The sequence below is a fragment of the Coregonus lavaretus genome (assembly GCF_964263955.1).
Source record: "Coregonus lavaretus genome assembly, chromosome: 19".
In the NCBI taxonomy this organism is placed as follows: Eukaryota; Metazoa; Chordata; class Actinopteri; order Salmoniformes; family Salmonidae; genus Coregonus; species Coregonus lavaretus.
This window is the reverse complement of record NC_140006.1, coordinates 27,085,723-27,106,143: the sequence shown is the minus strand read 5'-3', so window position 1 is coordinate 27,106,143 and position 20,421 is coordinate 27,085,723. Positions and strand designations below refer to the sequence as shown.

At 40.3% G+C, this 20,421-nt stretch overlaps 1 protein-coding gene across 1 annotated transcript; it reads right to left on the bottom strand.

Annotated features, from left to right (window-relative positions):
* Positions 1-17,926: 17,926 nt before the first annotated feature.
* LOC311146748 (Krueppel-like factor 4) lies at positions 17,927-20,166 on the bottom strand. The gene is made up of 3 exons (XM_084183312.1): positions 19,927-20,166; positions 18,717-19,749; positions 17,927-18,588 (listed from the first exon to the last, which is right to left on the bottom strand). The coding sequence occupies exons 1-3, from the start codon at positions 20,011-20,013 to the stop codon at positions 18,413-18,415; spliced, it is 1,296 nt and encodes a 431-aa protein (XP_084039438.1). The 5' UTR covers positions 20,014-20,166; the 3' UTR covers positions 17,927-18,412.
* Between the last annotated feature and the right edge of the window lie 255 nt (positions 20,167-20,421).

Here is a 20,421-nt window from a genome sequence, read left to right as displayed (position 1 = left end):
GTAGGGAGGTCATACAGGCACGTGGAGGCCACACACACTACTGAGCCTCATTTTGACTTGTTTTAAGGACATTACATCAAAGTTGGATCAGCCTGTAGTGTGGTTTTCCACTTTAATTTTGAGGGTGACTCCAAATCCAGACCTCCATGGGTTGATACATTTGATTTCCATTGATAATTTCTGTGTGATTTTGTTGTTAGCACATTCAACTATGTAAAGAAATAAGTATTTAATAAGATTATTTCATTCATTCAGATCTAGGATGTGTTATTTTAGTATTCCCTTTATTTTTTTTAGCAGTGTATGTATATATATATATATATATATATATATATATATATATATATATATATATATATATATATATATTCTACTGAGCCATTTACTTTGCATTCGTCTTTTAATATTTCTTATTGTTGTTGTATTGTCGAGAAGGAACCAGCAAGTAAGCATTTTGTTGGACGGTGTATACCATGTGTATCCTGTACATACGACTAATAACACTTGAAATGCACTCTTAAGCAACATGTAAAATGTTTTTTTGCTGGCGGTCTATGACAACTCCCCCGTGTTTCCCCCAAGGTGGGGGAATAGTAAATACCCACTCGGAATATGGGAGCTTAAGAATGTTGAAGAAATCCCATTAAAGTGGATGACTTTTGGGAGGACAATTGTATAAAAAGTATAAATGTTACCAAACCGTTGTATACAAGCAACCTATTCCAGACCGGTCTGCACATTTTAAAGTTTGAATGGCGTTTCTAGCTTAAATGGCGTGTTACAGGCTTTGGTTTTTCTCTCCATTTTGAGGTTGGTTTTGGATACGTCCTGATTAGGGGTGGCGTGCATTGATTGGGTTCACCTCGTTAGTCAGGATGTGTTTCACCTGTGCTGGCCCAGCGTGTCATCTCATTAGTGAGGATGTGTTTCACTTGTGCTGCCCCAGATGGTATTTAAGACCTGCTGGCCCAGTGCAGCAGTTGGAGAGGAGATGTTGGGTTAACTACAGCTCATCTTAGTTGAGGTGCGAGTTACAGCACTTCCACTTTAGGTAGCCAAACAAAACGTGAATCTGGTGGTTTTCCCGGTTTATGTTGGTCAATATTCTTTGTAACTCCCTATCCTAAGTTTGTGTGGGTTTTTACTTTAGTTTTTGTCTTTTCTGTAGTGATGGGAAACCAAGGCTTTCTAAAGGCTTCGGCGCTTTCAACAAATTGTGCTGAAAAACTGTTCATTACTCTGAGCGTCACTATCTGTTCACAATGCACATTAGTGACATCTGCTGGTCAGCAATATATGTGGGCTAAGGTCATTGATGACATACTTCTGATAAAGTGATACGCGCATCGGCACGCTGCTTAGCGATTTTGACGCATGCCTCGACGCGCCAGTATCAAACATATCACTACTTTTCTGAGGCAAATCTAGTGGACATCCATGGTGGTTTTATGACCCTTTTCCTGGTTGCTTTACCAACTTTCAGTTGGCACCCCCATAGGTGAATTCAGAACCTGTTTGAAACCCCTTCTGTTTTGGTTTGGTTGTCGAAGTGACTCCTTTAGTTCTCTTTTCTGTTGAGCAATGACATCTAGGTTTGTCTTTAGGGTGCGTAAAAAGTGTATGATAAATAGCATTCTAAAGAATAAAGAGTCAGAAATAAGTTGTACAATGATTAAAGTGTGACTGCTGAAGCCAGTCAAACTTATGTATTACAAACTTACAAGGCCTATCACACATGCCTTTGATCTAGGCTTATACAGTGTACAAAACATTAAGAACACCTTCCTAATATTGAGTTGCAGCCCTCTTTTTGCCCTCAGAACAACCTCAATTCGTCGGGGCATGGACTCTACAAGGTGTTGAAAGCGTTTCACAGGGATGCTGGCCCATGTTGACTACAATGCTTCCCACAGTTGGCTGGATGTCCTTTGTGTGGTGGACCATTCTTGATACATACGGGAAACTGTTGAGTGTGAAAAACCCAGCAGAGGTACAGTTTTTGACACAAACCGGTGCGCCCGGCACCTACTACCATAACCTGTTCAAAGACTCTTAAATATTTTGTCTTTCCCATTTAACCCTCAATGGAACACATCCATGTCTCAATTGTCTCAAGGCTTAAAAATCCTTATCTACGCTGATTCTGTGGCAAAACGTTTAGTCTGTTGCAAAACATTTTGTAACAAACCGTTTACTCCAAATGGAAAACACAGACGAGAGTTTCTATTGGACAAATTCAGGTAGGTCCCTCCCTGTTTAGTTTCCTCTGTTTGGTTCTTAAACGGTAAACGGTTTCCTTAATGAATACACCCCAGGGGTGTTGGCTAATCATTAGTCCAAACAGTTAAAACTAACATTTCTATTGGACTAAAACATTAGGAACACCTGCTCTTTCCATGATATGGACTGACCAGGTGAATCCAGGTGAAAGCTTTGATCTCTTATTGATGTCACCTGTTAAATCAGTCTAGATGAAGGGGAGGAGACAGGTTAAATAAAGATTTTTAAGCCTGGAGACAATTGATACATGGATTGTGTATGTGTGCCATTCAGAAGGTGAATGAATGGGCAAGACAACATATTTAAGCATGTTTGAACGGGGTATGCTAGTTGGTGCCAGGCGCACTGGTTTGAGTGTTTCAAGACCTGCAACAATGCTGGGTTTTTCACACTCAACAGCATGTATCAAGAATGGTCCACCACCCAAAGGTCATCCAGCCAACTTGACACAACTGTGGGAAGCATTGGAGTCAGCATGGGCCAGCATCCCTGTGGAACTCTTTCGACACCTTGTAGATCCATGCCCCGACGAATTGAGGCTTTTCTGAGGGCAAAAGGGGGTGCAACTCCATATTAGGAAGGTGTTCCTAATGTTTTGTACACTCAGTGTAAGTGAAGAATGTTCAAGAAATCCACAAACCATAGTAGTAGTTATCCTAGGCTACTACTAATTTTCAATGTAGAATATTTTTGACATTTGGAAACAAATCCTCGTAAACAAGGTGACGTTTAGGGTGGATATTTAAATAAAGGACACCTAGATTGCTTCACAAGCCATAGTAGTAGTTTAAGTACCTGTGCCATTTTCAAAGGTAAAGTGTAACAAAGTACCCTATTTTTAGAATAGGAAGAAAGAAACAAAACTCATACTATACATAAAACTGACATGAATGCATAATATAAATGTAATAATATTATTTCAAACTGGTTTTGGTCCAACCTGTTGAAATACTGAGACAAGTAACATTACACCATTACACCCATCACATTTACAATGGCAACATTGACCTCTGGGGGTAGCACCACTTCACAGCAGCAGCAAGGACGAAATAGGCCTTTTGAAAAATCACATTGCCACTAAGAACATTAACAGTCACTCAGGAACTAATAAACCAAATAATTTTTTGCCCATTTGAAAATTCTCACATAATAATTTTTAAGACATAGTCTATTTCCCAGCTTTTACACAAGCATCAAAGTGAGTATGGTTATAGATAGCAACTGACAATAACCAAAGGCTACTGTTACTAATAAACACATTAAATAGGGGAAATCCACAAATGTTCATGGGGGATACAGGTGTTAAGTTAAATTACGGTCCAATATTTACAGCAGTCCCATGGTCATTACAATTAATGATACGCATTGATAATAATGGCTGAAATTAGTTAAATATAACTTACAAATGCCTCATGGTTAGTATAACTGTATCATATCATAACCGAAGGTCTCAGGCTCTATTAGTCCATTGTTTGTTTTCCTATCATTTGAGTGTAAACAAACATGTTTAATAACACCATCTTGATCTATGAATTATAGGATGATGAGCTACGCTATTTCCCCAGGCTGATCAAGCCCCATCCCTCAGTTGACCAAACAGTGTCAGGATGTTGAAATGGTAGAATATGCCTTTAATGTTTGTAGACTTAAGCTAAATTAACTTTTTGAGAAATATCTAACGTTGCTTTATGAAACCACAGAGACTTCCTCTACATTGATGAAGCCCTAACATCATGGAATGGATATGCTGATGATTCTCACAGCAGCTAATGTCTGTTAAAATACGCTGTGAGAATCGTCAACATATCCATTCCATGATGTCAGCACAACAACTGGGGAAGTAGCCTACCGTTAACGTTATCTGACACTGCCACGTGTTGAGTCGCAATGTTGAAATTGGTGTTACATATCAGTAACCAAGGCACCACTGTAGCTAGAGTTCATTCAAAAAGAAGGGTATGGTATTACAAATAGAAAGTACAGCCAGTTGCAGATAGCTTATTCACGCCAGTTATTCCAGGTTAACAATGTAATTGGCTAGCGTTGAAATGGCTATTTATCTCATCCTTCTTCCCAAATATATATATATAATTATCGGAGTAAACAACTAGCTAGCTAGCTAACTAAGCTAATATTAAGTAACTTTAAAGTCAAGGCAAAAATCATATTTCAGCATCCACACATGGCTAGCGTACGTTACGTGCCCTTGTCTTTACTGTGGGTTAGTAGTAAGGTTGATTGATGCCCCTATTCAAACTACTGAACGTGCCAAGAAAACTAGCTATAACAATGCATGATCATCTTATTGTAATGTTTTGTGTAATTGATTGCTTACCATAGCGTGGTTTCGTAAAGATCTGGTGGCAGGTTTTGAATTTGAATACTGAATTTTCGTAGTTGCATTACATTGTCTGGTGCCTTCCTCTTCGCGGAGTTTCGGTCCCTCCTCTTTGAAAATATGCACCGCCTTTTTATTTTCTTAATAATTTGCTACGCCCACAAGTGGAGTCTTGAATTATGAGCAGCAGCGCTTGCATTGATCCAGCCACCACCATAACATACTAATAGGATAATTAATATGATTCATTTAATAGGATCTATATGGCCGCCACAACCTGTTTAATCAAAGTTCCATCCAAGGCTCCACTTCTAGTAAGCTACCTTGTTCTTCACCGACCTGTTAGAATGGGCATGTCTTGTCCTATGCTGTAAATTAACACAAAGTAGCCTTGGCTAGGCTTGACAGGCTGAACTGAAACTGTGGAATAAGTGAATGATTTTAGGTCCCGTCCCCCCAACAAATTATGATGATGATAAGCGATAGCCTACTGTCATTGATGATAATCACATTTAAGGTCATATAGCTTTTCTGACATGCTTTTGAAACGTGCGTGCACGTGCTGAGGAGAACGCTATAGCTCCTTTGTGTGTGAAATCGGGCTGTAAGAAACAGTAAAACCTTATTATGCAGTAGGCTACTATGCATTGTAATTTAGCCACCATATATCATGGAATGAGGTACGATAATGACAATCTCAGGATAATATTACATCTAATAGCTGTCTACAATGTATGTCTGTATCATTCACAGGATGTGTCTTTGACGATGTCAGAGGAGAGAGACAGGTGTGGTGTTCAAATGATGATGGTGGCATCCACATGTCATTGAAGAGAGACAGCTATTTCATTCGGAAAAAGAGGTAAACAAAATGAGTAGGCTAAAGAAAGGATGAAATGTAATTGAGCGATGGGTAATGCTTTACCTCGTTGCTAAAACAGGCGGGAGGCTGAGTCGTGGGGGATATCAGAGACGGCAGTGCGCTGCATAGTGGGAAGTTTCGAGAATACAGTCTGGGGAGAGAGAGGCTTCCCATTGTATTATCTGGGCCCTGTTCCCTGTTGCAATACTCATAATATTTAGCTTTGCTTCCTTCCAGGGCCGGCTCTAGCCTTTTTGTGGGCCCTAAGCGAGATTTGGTTGGGGGGGCCCTCCACCTCGTTTTTGCAGTTTTAAAGCTAATTTCCTGCAATTCTACAAATTTTGTAATTACTTACTCCATCTATATTATAATACACAAAGGACTCTAAGCTTCGGGAGGATCTCCTCCTACAATTTTGGGCCAATTTTCTTAATTTTAGTCACAAAATAAGCACATTATTCTGTCAACTTTATGTTCCGCTGTGTTTTGTATTTTTGTTTATTTTCCCGGTTTACGTGATTGGAATGGCATGGTTACTATTGCGTCATGTCAATGCCATTACAACGTCATTTTGCTCCCCAGGCAAAGCCTATAAAAAACGCGGGTCCCAGCTAGGCTTGGGCGGTATATCGTATACAGTGTAAGAAAATATTCAGAACCCTTGACATTTTCCACATTTTGTTACGTTACAGCCTTATTCTAAAATTGATTACATTTTTTCCCCCCTCATCAATCTACACAAAATACCCCACAATGACAAAGCAAAAACAGGTTTTTAGTAATTTGCTCTGTTCATCTTTGCCTCAATCCTTACTAGTCTCGCAGTCCCTGCCGCTGAAAAACATCCCCACATCATGATGCTGCTGCCATCATGCTTCACCGTAGGGTGCCAGGTTTTCTCCAGACGTGACGCTTGGCATTCAGGCCAAAGAGTTCAATCTTGGTTTCATCAGACCAGAGAATCTTGTTTCTCATGGTCTGAGAGTCTATGGGTGCCTTTTGGGAAATTCCAAGCGGACTGCCATGTGCCTTTTACTGAGGAGTGGCTTCCATCTGGCCACTCTACCATAAAGGACTGATTGGTGGAGTGCTGCAAAGATGGGTGTCCTTCTGGAAGGCTCTCCCATCTCCACAGAGGAACTCTGGAGCTCTGTCAGAGTGACCATCGGGTTCTTGGTCACCTCCCTGACCAAGGCCCTTCTCCCCGATTGCTTAGTTTGGCCAGGTGGCCAGCTCTAGGAAGAGACTTGGTGGTTCCAAACTTCTTCCATTTAAGAATGATGGAGGCCACTGTTCTTGGGGACCTTCAATGCTGCAGAATTTTTTTGGTAACCTTCCCCAGATCTGTGCCTCGACACCATCCTGTCTCGGAGCTCTATGAATAATTCCTTTGACCTCATGGCTTGGTTTTTGCTCTGACATGCACTGTCAACTGTGGGACCTTATATAGACAGGTGTGTGCCTTTCCAAATCATGTCCAATCAATTGAATTTACCACAGGAGAAAGCCAATCAAGTTGTAGAAACATCTCAAGGATGTTCAATGGAAACAGGATGCACCTGAGCTCAATTTCGAGTCTCATAGCAAAGGGTCTGAATACTTATGTAAATAAGGTATTTCTGTTTTTGTTTTTTTATACATTTGCTAAAATTTCTAAAAACCTATTTTCGCTTTGTCATTATGGGGTATTGTGTGTAGATTGATGAGGATGATAAAAAAATAAATATATTTTATATTACGGCTGTAACGTAAGAAAATGTGGAAAAAGTCAAGGGGTCTGAATACTTTCCGAATGCACTGTATACCGGGGTTTTTGGAAATAGCCACAGTATGGTTTTTTCAATACCGCCAAAATGATTTTAAAAAATCATTTTCTTATACATTTGAATATTTATGTCTACTTTTTAAGTAAATACCTGCGATCAACTTGTGCGTATTGATAAAGAAGATTGCGTTCTTTATTTCAACTGTCACATCATTTTTCATTATGAAGCTTACTAGTAGTCCCCATTCACATGGTGTTTGTTTACAAGCACACGATGACGAGAGACCGGAGCCTTGTGAGTCACTCACTGTTGTGCAGCACGCGCCAGGTGATCTAGTTACAGTATGGAATTCACAACTAAATATTTGCCAGCTAGATATCTTACAACTATTAAGTTAACTGTCTAAAATGGCCTAAATGCTCTGCAGTTCAACATTTGGTTAGCTAATTTAGTAGCTAGTTAGCTATCTAGCTAAGTGGTTGGCTTATGTCACACATGCAGCTAACAAAAATATATGGAAATGTCTGCTCTACCCAAAATTACAACCAACTACTTGCAGCAAAAAATGGAAGAGGCAAGTGGAAGGAGGGGGGAGGGGGGAGGGGGGGGAGTAAGGAACTTGTCTGTCGGCCCTGCATTAAAGACCAAAATGTTTCTATTTAAAATATTATACAAAATTATTGCAACCAATAGAATGTTTTATATATATGGGGGATACAACCATCCCAGCTCTGCAGATTTAGCTGTGAAGAGACAGAATCATTAGATCATTTGTTTTGGTATTGTCCACATGTAGGTTGTTTTTGGTCGCAGGTCCAGGAATGGCTGAAGAATTGCAACATTTACTTGGAGCTCTATGCAGATAGCACTACTGGTTGATTTGAAAAGTCATAGTTAATCAATCAATAATATAATACTTTTAGCAAAAATGTTTATCTTTAATTTACAATCTGTAGAAACTATGAGAATAGAAAGGTTCAGAACTTTTGTGAAACATCACAGCACAGTTGAAAAAAATAAGGTCAATAGAAATCCAATATAGATAGGAGGGGTTGAGTGGAGCTAAAGGTTGGGACTAATAATAACAAGATAACTCATTTAAAATATACTGTGTCTGTAAAATGTATATAGGTTCAGAACTTTTGTGAAACAGCACAGTTAAAAATATATGGCAAATATAAATAGAAATGGATAGTCTTCAGAAATAGATGGGAGGGGTTGTGGGTAGCGGATGGATAGGAGTAAAAACAAACAAAATATAACTATTGTAAAATAGATTGTGCCCGTAAAATGTATATAGTATGTATAAGCTGGAAGTAGAAGCCTAGCTGTTGTTGTCCATTAGTTTACTCCAATTAGGCCTCCTGTAGCTCAGTTGGTAGAGCATGGCACTTGCAACGCCAGGGTTGTGGGTTTGATTCCCACGGGAGGCCTGTATGAAAAATGTATGCACTCACTAACTGTAACTGTAAGTCGCTCTGGATAAGAGCGTCTGCTAAATGACTAAAATGTAAATGGCGGGTCGTGGAAATTCTACACAGGGACACTTAAAGTCAATCTTAAATTAATAATTGTTTATTATCAGCGCGCTTGAGAGGTTCCAACCAACTCAATGCACAAAGTACACGTCGATCAGGAGCTCCACCGGGACAGTCCCATTAGTTCTCTTATATACAGACAAGTTATATTTGCATGATTAATTCATCATTAACATGTGACCGACCAATACTGGGTCATGCATGTGACCTCACGAGGCTTCTCTCTAAGCTGAGACCTTGAAACTGAGATATCTTTCGATCTCAAAACAAGGGTCTGGGCGTACTACCAAATTGCAGATACTGATAGTGAGAATTCGTTCAATCAGTCACTTGCATGAACACAGAAATTGGTAAATAGAAAAGCACCAACATAAAATGTTAATAATAAAGGAAAATATATTTTAAAAAGGTATGTGTGTATATATATATACACAGTGGGGAGAACAAGTATTTGATACACTGCCGATTTTGCAGGTTTTCCTACTTACAAAGCATGTAGAGGTCTGTAATTTTTGTAAGTTTTTTGCAAACAAAGGTTTCTGTACCAAATATTAAGTTCTGCTTTTCTGATGTATCAAATACTTATGTCATGCAATACAATGCAAATGAATTACTTAATTACATTTTTTTTTTTGATTCCGTCTCTCACAGTTGAAGTGTACCTATGATGAAAATTACAGACCTCTACATGCTTTGTAAGTAGGATAACCTATATATATTTTATATGTATGTATATATATTGTGTGTGTGTGTGTGTGTGTGTGTGTGTGTATGTATGTGCATTCAGAAAGTATTCAGATGCCTTGACTTTTTCCACATTTTGTTACGCTACAGCCTTATTCTAAAATGGACTACTTTAAAAAAAAATCAATCTACATACAATACCCCATAATGACAAAGCAAAAACAAGTTTTTAGAATTTTTTGCAAATGTATTAATATTACAAACAGAAATACCTTATTTACATAAGTATACAGACCCTTTGCTATGAGACTCTTGAGATGTTTCTACAACTTGATTGGCATCCATCTGTGGTAAATTCAATTGATTGGACATGATTTGGAAAGGCACACACCTGTCTATATAAGGTCCCACAGTTGACAGTGCATGTCAGAGCAAAAACCAAGCCATGAGGTCGAAAACATTTTCCGTAGAGCTCCGAGAAAGGATTGTGTCGAGGCACAGATCTGGGGAAGGGTACCAAAAAATGTCTGCAGCATTGAAGGTCCCCAAGAACACAGTGGCCTCCATCATTCTTAAATGGAAGAAGTTTGGAACCACCAAGACTCTTCCTAAAACTGGCCGCCCGGCCAAACTGCGCAATCGGGAGAAGGGCCTTGGTCAGGGAGGTGACCAAGAAACCGATGGTCACTCTGACAGAGTTCCAGAGTTCCTCTGTGGAGATGGGAGAACCTTCCAGAAGGACAACCATCTCTGCAGCACTCCACCAATCAGGCCTTTATGGTAGAGTGGCCAAACGGAAGCCACTCCTCAGTAAAAGGCACATGACAGCCCGCTTGGAGTTTGCCAAAAAGCACCTAAAGGACTCTCAGACAATGAGAAACAAGATTATCTGGTCTGATGGAACCAAGATTGAACTCTTTGGCCTGAATGCCAAGCGTCACGTCTGGAGGAAACCTGGCACCATCCCTACAATTAAGCATGGAGGGGGCAAGATCACGCTGTTTTTCAGCGGCAGGGACTGGGAGAATAGTCAGGATCGAGGGAAAGATGAACGGAGCAAAGTACAAAGAGATCCTTGATGAAAACCTGCTCCAGAGTGCTCAGGACCTCAAACTGGGGCGGAGGTTCACCTTCCAACAGGACAACGACTCTAAGCACACAGCCAAGACAACGCAGGAGTGGCTTCAGGACAAGTCTCTGAATGTCCTTGAGTGGCCCAGCCAGAGGCCGGACTTGAACCCGATTGAACATCTCAGGAGAGACCTGAAAATAGCTGTGCAGCGACGCTCCCCATCCAACCTGACAGAGCTTGAAAGGATCTGCAGAGAAGAATGGGAGAAACTCCCCAAATACAGGTGTGTCAAGCTTGTAGCGTCATACCCAAGAAGACTGGTGGAATTTCTTTCCTTCTTAATGCGTTTGAGCCAATCAGTTGTGTTGTGACAAGGTAGGGGTGGTATACAGAAGATGGTCTTTTACCAAATAGGGCTAAGTCCATGTTATGGCAAGAACAGCTCAAATAAGCAAAGAGAAACGACAGTCCATCATTACTTTAAGACATGAAGGTCAGTCAATACGGGAAATTTCAAGAACTTTGAAAGTTTCTTCAAGTGCAGTCGCATAAACCGTCAAGCGCTATGATGAAACTGGCTCATGAGGACCGCCACAGGAATGGAAGACCCAGAGTTACCTCTGCTGCAGAGGATAAGTTCATTAGAGATACAAGCCTCAGAAATTGCAGCCCAAACAAATGCTTCACAGAGTTCAAGTCACAGACACATCTCAACATCAACATTCAGAGGAGACTGTGTGAATCAGGCTTCATGGTCGAATTGCTGCAAAGAAACCACTTCTAAAGGACACCAATAATAAGAAGAGACCTGCCTTGGCCAAGAAACACGAGCAATGGACATTAGACCGGTGTAAATGTGTCCTTTGGTCTGGAGTCCAAATTGGAGATTTTTGGTTCCAACCGCCATGTCTTTGTGAGACGCGGTGTCGCTGAACGGATGATCTCCTCATGTGTAGTTCCCACCGTAAAGCATGGAGGAGGAGGTGGTATGGTGTGGGGGTGCTTTGCTGGTGACACTGTCTGTGATTTATTTAGAATTCAATGCACACTTAGCTAGCATGGCTACCACAGCATTCTGCAGAGATACGCCATCCCATCTGGTTTGGCCTTAGTGGTACTATCTTTTCAACAGGACAATGACCCAACACACCTCCAGGCTATGTAACGGCTATTTTACCAAGAAGGAGAGTGATGGAGTGCTTTATCAGATGACCTGGCCTCCACAATCCCCCAACCTCAACCCAATTGAGATGGTTTGGGATGAGTCGGATGGCAGAGTGAAGGAAAAGCAGCAAACAAGTTCTCAGCATATGTGGGAACTTCTTCAAGAATGTTGGAAAAGCATTCCAGGTGAAGCTGGTTGAGAGAATGCCAAGAGTGTGCAAAGCTGTCATAAAGGCAAAGGGTGGCTATTTGAAGAATCTCAAATGTAAAATATATTTGTATGTTTTTTGGTTACTACATGATTCCATATGTGTTATTTCATAGTTTTGATATCTTCACTATGATTCTACAATATAGAAAATAGTAAAAATAAAGAAAAACCCTTGAATGAGTAGGTGTGTCCAAACTTTTGACTGGTGCTATACAGTGGGGAAAAAAAGTATTTAGTCAGCCACCAATTGTGCAAGTTCTCCCACTTAAAAAGATGAGAGAGGCCTGTAATTTTCATCATAGGTACACGTCAACTATGACAGACAAAAGTATTGAGAAACTTTTGTTATTGACCAAATACTTATTTTCCACCATAATTTGCAAATAAATTCATAAAACATCACAGGCCTCTCTCATCTTTTTAAGTGGGAGAACTTGCACAATTGGTGGCTGACTAAATACTTTTTTTCCCCACTGTATATATATACAGTGCCTTGCAAAAGTATTCATCCCCCTTGGCGTTTTTCATATTTTGTTGCATTACAACCTGTAATTTAAATGGATTTTTATTTGGATTTAATGTAATGGACATAAACAAAATAGTCCAAAAATACACACAAAAAAATTACAGAAATTTTATTGTATTCACCCCCTTTGCTATGAAGCCCCTAAATAAGATCTGGTGCAACCAATTACCTTCAGAAGTCACATTATTAGTTAAATAATGTCCAACTGTGTGAAATTTAAGTGTCACATGATATGTCACATGATCTCAGTATATATACACCTGTTCTTAAATGCCCCAGTGTCTGCAACACCACTAAGCAAGGGGCATCACCAAGCAAGCGGCACCATGAAGACCAAGTAGCTCTCCAAACAGATCAGGGTTGGGTTATAAAAAAATATCAGAAACTTTGAACATCCCACGGAGCACCATTAAATCCATTATTAAAAAATTGAAAGAATATGGCACCACAACAAACCTGCCAAGAGAGGGCCGCCCACCTAAACTCACGGACCAGACAAGGAGGGCATTAATCAGAGAAGCAACAAAGAGACCAAAGATAACCCTGAAGGAGCTGCAAAGCTCCACAGCGGAGATTGGAGTATCTGTCCATAGGACCACTTTAAGCCTTACACTCCACAGAGCTGGGCTTTATGGAAGAGTGGCCAGAAATAAGCCATTGCTTAAAGATAAAAATAAGCAAACACGTTTGGTGTTCGCCAAAAGGCATGTGGGAGACTCCCCAAACATATGGAAGAAGGTACTCTGGTCAAATGAGACTAAAATTGAGCTTTTTGGCCATCAAGGAAAACGCTATGTCTGGTGCAAACCCAACACCTCTCATCACCCGAGAACACCATCCCCACAGTGAAGCATGGTGGTGGCAGCATCATGCTGTGGGGATGTTTTTCATCGGCAGGGACTGGGAAACTAGTCAGAATTGAACGAATGATGGATGGCGCTAAATACAGGGACATTCTTGAGGGAAACCTGTTTCAGTCTTCCAGAGATTTGAGACTGGGACGGAGGTTCACCTTCCAGCAGGACAATGACCCTAAGCATACTGCTAAAGCAACACTCGAGGGGTTTAAGGGAAAACATTTAAATGTCTTGGAATGGCCTAGTCAAAGCCCAGACCTCAATCCAATTGAGAATCTGTGGTATGACTTAAAGATTGCTGTACACCAGCGGAACCGATACAACTTGAAGGACCTGGAGCAGTTTTGCCTTGAAGAATGGGCAAAAATCCCAGTGGCTAGATGTGCCAAGCTGATAGAGATATACCCCAAGAGACTTGCAGCTGTAATTGTTGCAAAATGTGGCTCTACAAAGTATTGACTTCTCAAACTAGACACTAATGTATTTGTCCTCTTGCTCAGTTGTGCACCGGCACCTCCCACTCCTCTTACTATTCTGGTTAGAGCCAGTTTGCGCTCTTATGTGAAGGGAGTAGTACACAGCGTTGTACGAGATCTTCAGTTTCTTAGCAATTTCTCGCATGGAATAGCCTTCATTTCTCAGAACAAGAATAGACTGACGAGTTTCAGAAGAAAGTTATTTGTTTCTGGCCATTTTGATCCTGTAGTCGAACCCACAATTGCTGATGCTCCAGATACTCCTGAGTGGCGCAGTGGTCTAAGGCACTGCATCGCAGTGCTAACTGTGCCACTAGAGATCCTGGTTCGTATCCAGGCTCTGTCGCAGCCGGCCGCGACCGGGAGACTCATGGGCGGCGCACAATTGGCCCAGCGTCGTCCAGGGTAGGGGAGGGAATGGCCGGCAGGGATGTAGCTCAGTTGATAGAGCATGGCGTTTGCAACGCCAGGGTTGTGGGTTCGATTCCCACGGGGGGCCAGTATAAAAAATTAAAAAATATATATGTATTCACTAACTGTAAGTCGCTCTGGATAAGAGCGTCTGCTAAATGACTAAAATGTAAATGTAATACTCAACTATCCTCAAGAAGGCCAGTTTTATTGCTTCTTTAATCAGCACAACAGTTTTCAGCTGTGCTAACATAATTGCAAAAGGGTTTTCTAATGATCAATTAGCCTGTTAAAATGATAACTTGGATTAGCAAACACAACGTGCCATAGACCACAGACTGAAAGGGAAACAGACTCACTGTGACATGTGGGTGACCGGTGTCAGAACACACTGATCCTCCTGGTCCAGGTCCAAGCTGCTGTTCCTCTGGAGGGGACGAGGGGGCTGCAAAAAAAATACATTACATTACAAAAATATATATATATTTACAAAAAATATATATATAATATATATATATTTACAAAAATATATATGGGGGATTGGAAATTATGCAGACAAATACATTGATGGAAGCTACAATCTATCTGCAATATTAAAGCTGATCTACCCCCTAAATATGTTTTTTTTTTTTTTATGATTAGCTTCTTCCAAAATCAAGCTTCGCTTGGTAACAGCAGAGAATCGTCTCCTGGATCAAGAAAGTCGCTGTCTAATATTTGTGCTGTGTGTGCAGCAAACTGTGAGTTGCATTTTTTTGTTACTTGTATAACTTTATGAGCTGGGATGTCTGTCCTGTAAATACTTTAAAATGTTCACAATGCGCTTGGTAGCATTTAGCTAGCATTCTCTATGGGATTTTACATGTATGTACTTGTTAGCATTCCCTCGGATTACAAAGGCTCAGTGGGGGTTGAAAATAGCGCCCCTTGTGTTCAGTGCTGGTATTACCGAATATCCCGGTATGGCACAAGGTCGTTATGAAAGTAGGACAATCTGGATACCGCCCAAACCTAGTCCCAGCCACTCACTGGGTATAAGAATCATGCCCTGATGCAGACGATCCACTTCTCGCCCAGTCCGCAGGAGGCGTAGAGCCACTCGGACCGTGAGGCACAAGACTTTAGGCCCCTTACTAGCCATCAGCTAGGCCTGTTGGGTAAGTCCTTTGGTCTGCAAAACTCACTGGGCAAAAGTCTTCTAAATAAAAATGTGGGCTTTTAACTAACTTTGACAACGTTCTCTCAGTATTATTAGATGGTTATTTGTTTATTTTCCAGTTTTTGTGTTTGGAAAGGCACTGTTAGTACGGGAGATGATGCTATCATAAAGCATTTGATGTAAGCGTTTGTAGGCCAATTTTAAATCTGTAGGATGACTAGGCCTATTACCCATAATGCTCATTGACTGGACATTCCAAATTACCATAGCAATTATGCTTCACAATAGTAATGGTCCTTTGTAGCTCAGTTGGTAGAGCATGGCACTTGTAACGCCAGGATAGTGTGCTCGATTTCCCGGGACCTCCCCTGCGTAAAATGTATGCACGCAAGACTGTAAGTCGCTTTGGATAAAAGCATCTGCTAAATGGCATATCATATTATTATTATTATTATTATTATATAAATAATATTAATTAATTAAACAATCCATGGTACAGTACCAGCTGCGCTGCTGCACTTATAGTCAAACTGTGTACATACATGAGTTAAAATCTGCCATGTGCTTTGACTATGTCAATAATTGGATTCTAGAGAATGTGTTATTACTGTGTAAAACTGTATAATACTAAAATGTGAACTAATGTATATCAACACTTATGACCATATGTCTACTTCTACTTTATGATACAGTTATTGAATGGCACAGTCAACTGTCCAAAAGGATTAGATATAGTTAAGCCTATATTTGGGAAACTGTAAATTATTATACACACCCTCATTCCCTACAAACATAAGACTCATAGACAGTCACTTAGGATGCCTATCTGTTGAAAGGGAAGGGACACATTTCAAGTAAACATTGTGTCCCCAACGCTATGCTAAGTGAAACACAGGTTGAACCACCTATATATCATATTTAATATTTGATCCCATATTCCTAGCACACAATGATTACATCAAGCTTGTGACTCTACAAACTTTTTGGATGAATTTGCTGTTTGTTTTTGTTTGTGTTTCAGATTATTTTGTGCCCAATAGAAATGAATGGTAAATAATGTATTGTGTCATTTTGGAGTCACTTGTATTGTAAATAAGAATAGAATATGTTTCTAAACACTTCTATATTAATGTGGATGCTACCATGGTTACGGATAATCCTGAATGAATCATGAATAAAGAGACCACATTTTAATTGCATTATTATTACAGTGTGGATCATCACTTTTTGTAAGGACTGCTTTATGTCAGGAAATGTGTTTTGTGTTTCTATTTAGATAAGTGTGGAAATGAAAGGAAACAAATATACTCCATTTCATGAATACTAAGACCAAGGAAGAAGGCATATCCTTGCCTTGACTTGGCTCAATTGAATTCTGGAGGGGTTACTGCTGGCTTACATCAGTGTAATGGTGCAAGACTGCCCTCATGAGGTAGATGATAGAATTGAAAGCATTTTTCACTTTAAATGTAGCCTAATAAATGGAAGTTGGTCAAATTAACACGTCTTGAGGCAACAAGTACAAACATTTTGGCATGAAATGCTGCATAAAAGAGTACTATTATTACTCAGTGAAGATGGGAACCTGCCCTCACTCTTAGAAAAAAGGGTTCCAAAAGGGTTCTTTGGCTGTCCCCATAGGAGAACCCTTTTTGGTTCCAAGTAGAACCCTTTTTGGTTCCAGGTACAACCCTTTTGGGTCCCATGTAAAACCCTATCCCAGAGGGTTCTACATGGAACCCAAAAGGGTTCTACTTGGAACGAAAAAGGGTTCTTCAAAGGGTTCTCCTATGGGGGCAGCCGAAGAACCGTTTTATGTTCTAGATAGCACCTTTTTTTCTAAGAGTGTAAGATATCAATCTAAAGAGCCACACATATTTTGGTTTCCTCATTTTGAATTCAAAGATGTAGGCCTAAATGAGCATGGCTCATTGTATTTAAGGAGACACATGGGTGTTGATTTATATATTTATCAGATCTTTGAATTCAAAATGAGGAAACCAAAATATGACATTAGGCCAGCTTTTATGCCTATGCAAATCTTTCTGTGAAGGTGTAAATAATAAATATTTAGATTTACGGTATAGATCTACGGTATAGGCCACGTTCAGTATATTTCCTCAGGCCGCCAGGTCTTAGGAAGCCTCAACAAAAGTGTTACCTGTTACTATTATAAAAAGCATGTTAGAACTCATACTAGATCCATTTCTGGGCCAGACCTTTGTTGGATACTGTAATGTGAACACTATTCATGATTAATGAAAAAGAAAAACTATTATTTATTTCCACATAATTTTATTTTAATAAAACACAGAGCTCTTTTAACACTTTGTCTTGGTGATTTTACAAAACTATATTTGCTTTGATGCAGTTCAAAGTAACACAATTAATAGACTTATTGCTCTTACAGAGTAAAAAACAATTTGCTGTTGTCCAGGAATGAAAATGCATTGCCCTTACAATTATACTTTAAAAATATATTTTGCCCAGAACTTCAAGTATGTATAGTACAGTTTTCTGACAATATTTCCTTACAACTTTAGCATAATATATTTAAACAAAATGTATAAAACATTGAAAAGTAATGTTTAGTACCTGATTTATTTAAGAGCACTTTGAGAAGCATAGTAAGCCTTCAAACAATTCAATAGAAAAAAACTATCCGTTTTTAAATGTACATAATTTTATTGTAAAAACTATAGAAAACCATAGAAAAGGTAATGATGTTTCTTGTAAACAGCAACAAAAAAGGAAAAACCCTGACCTGAAGTATCAAAATGATGCAGTAGGCCTAAGTGATAGATGGCCATTAACATGTACAGTATGTAAAGACATATTGGGTCCTGCCCTTGTTCAGTGTTTTATTTCAAAAGCCAAAATAGCAACCATCAGCAGTCACCAACACTCATAAATTGAAGAGTAAGCAAGAAAGGCTCTACTTTTCCTTAATTAAATACTGTACTTCCATAATTTAGAAGAGAATGATAATATGTACAAGCATTTACATGTCATGTCCAACGCCATGATACAAAAATAGAACGTTGAAAGTCAGATCCAACTTTCTCTGTTTACATGTGTCTCTTCATGTGCAGCGCAAGGTGATCGGAGCGCGAGAATGCCCTCTCGCACAGGTGGCACTGGAAAGGCCTGTGACCGGTGTGCTTCCTATAGTGACGCGTCAGCTCGTCAGACCTCGCGAATTTCCACCCGCAGCCTTCCCAATTGCAATGGTATGGTTTCTCGCCTATGGATTACAAGAAAAATACAGTTAGGCTACATTTTTGTGGGTAAAATCATTAGAAAAACGGGGCTAACATTTTCTACATGATAGCAGATACCAACAAAAAATGCTAAAATGAAAAATAGAATTACCTGTGTGTGTTCGCATGTGAGCCTTTAGGTGGGAACTCTTGGTGTAAGTCTTCCCACATCCAGGGAATTCACAGCTGTGCGTCGCGGTGCGTTTTCTCGCCCAAGACCTGCGGCCCCGTTTGGGTTTGCTATCTTCTGGTGCGTAGAACTCCAAAAGTGGTGATGATGGTGGTGTCAATATTACCCCCGACATGGACGGATGGCGCACTCGCATGGGCTCTCTGAACATCCCGTACTGTTGCGCACCTTGGTGATGGGCGTACTGTGGTGGATATGGCGCATACTGTTGCGGGTGTGCAATGTGAGAATGCTGGTGATGAGAGTTCATCTCTGCCAAGTGACAGTCTTTGCGCCCCATCCCGTCTCGGGACACACTCTGTTGCATGTCGTGAGATGCAAACCCCTGAGCAGCAGGTTGATGGTGCGCGAACGCTGTGTGCATGGAACGCATGTGTTTCTGTTCATACATGTGTCCCATGAAGTCACCTGCCATCATGCACGACTGCTCAGTGGTTTCTGTCTTTATTTTATATCCCATGGGATGAGAGTTAGTCAGTTGAAAGTGCACTGCAGTGTCAGTGGCTGTGTTCAAGGCACGCAGTTCAGTATACTCCGGCCTGTCCGTGGCAGGCTGTTTCAGGCTGTAGTCTAGCAGTGTGTCGCTATGATAGTTCATCTCGGGGGTCAGCAGCTCGGCTACCAGACTGTGCCCGGGACTTGTGTTGAAGTTGCTGCTGCCGTAAGCATTGGGTGTAAGTTGAGAGCCGTCACTGTCATGCCCTGTGCTGCAGCTTTCCGGGGACTCAGGCAGTGAGTAGGAGTACGACTGTTGAGCAGATAAATTGTTATTGTTGTTGGTTCCACTTTCAGATCCAATGGTGTTGGATAAAATGAACTCTAAATCCAAGAATTTCCCCAGGTCGTCTTCATCTCTGGTCACCGCAGGTGATTCAACGATACTGAACTCCACTTCGATCTGGGATTTCAAATCGTCACCTGTTGCGCTGGTCTGGCAACCATCAACTTTCCAGTCCTATAATGTAAATAAAACGAAATTGGCATTCAAACATTGTTTTAGCCAAGAGCCTCTTTCCAAAACAGTTGTATATTTTTATTTGTGTAATAGGCTATACATATTTATCGTCCCAATGACATAAAAATGTTCAGCAATTTTCAGTTGAAGAAATTACATAGAAAAAATTACACTTACATGGAAAATTGCAGACTGCTTCTCCTCCATAGTCGGACTGCTGGAAAACGTAGTAATCGACCGCAGCATCGCATCAGCGAGAGCCATTGCAAAATGTTATTCTATTCAACCTTTTACGCCTGTCCAAATTCAGTAAACCAAACGAAACTGTCAGATTTACCCCCAAAACATCTAACGATACGATGGGTTGCGATCCAAGTCAAACGATGTAACTACTGATGACTAGTGCCAGCTTGTTATAGCCCCGTACTGGGCGGACTTAGCGGGGGCGTCTCACCTGTCGACCAATAGTGTGAAGTGTTGAGGTAGGCTAACTACTATTTTACATGTCCTTTATTGTCACCAAATGCCAGTGTCTGTATAAGTTAAATACATTTTTAAAGTCTTACAAAATATCAAAATATTATTTAGTAAAAGCCATAGCATGTTGGGGTTAATTAAATAGAAAAAAAGGTTGTATGGGGCATATAACACTCATTCTTTTCAGTGAGTTTT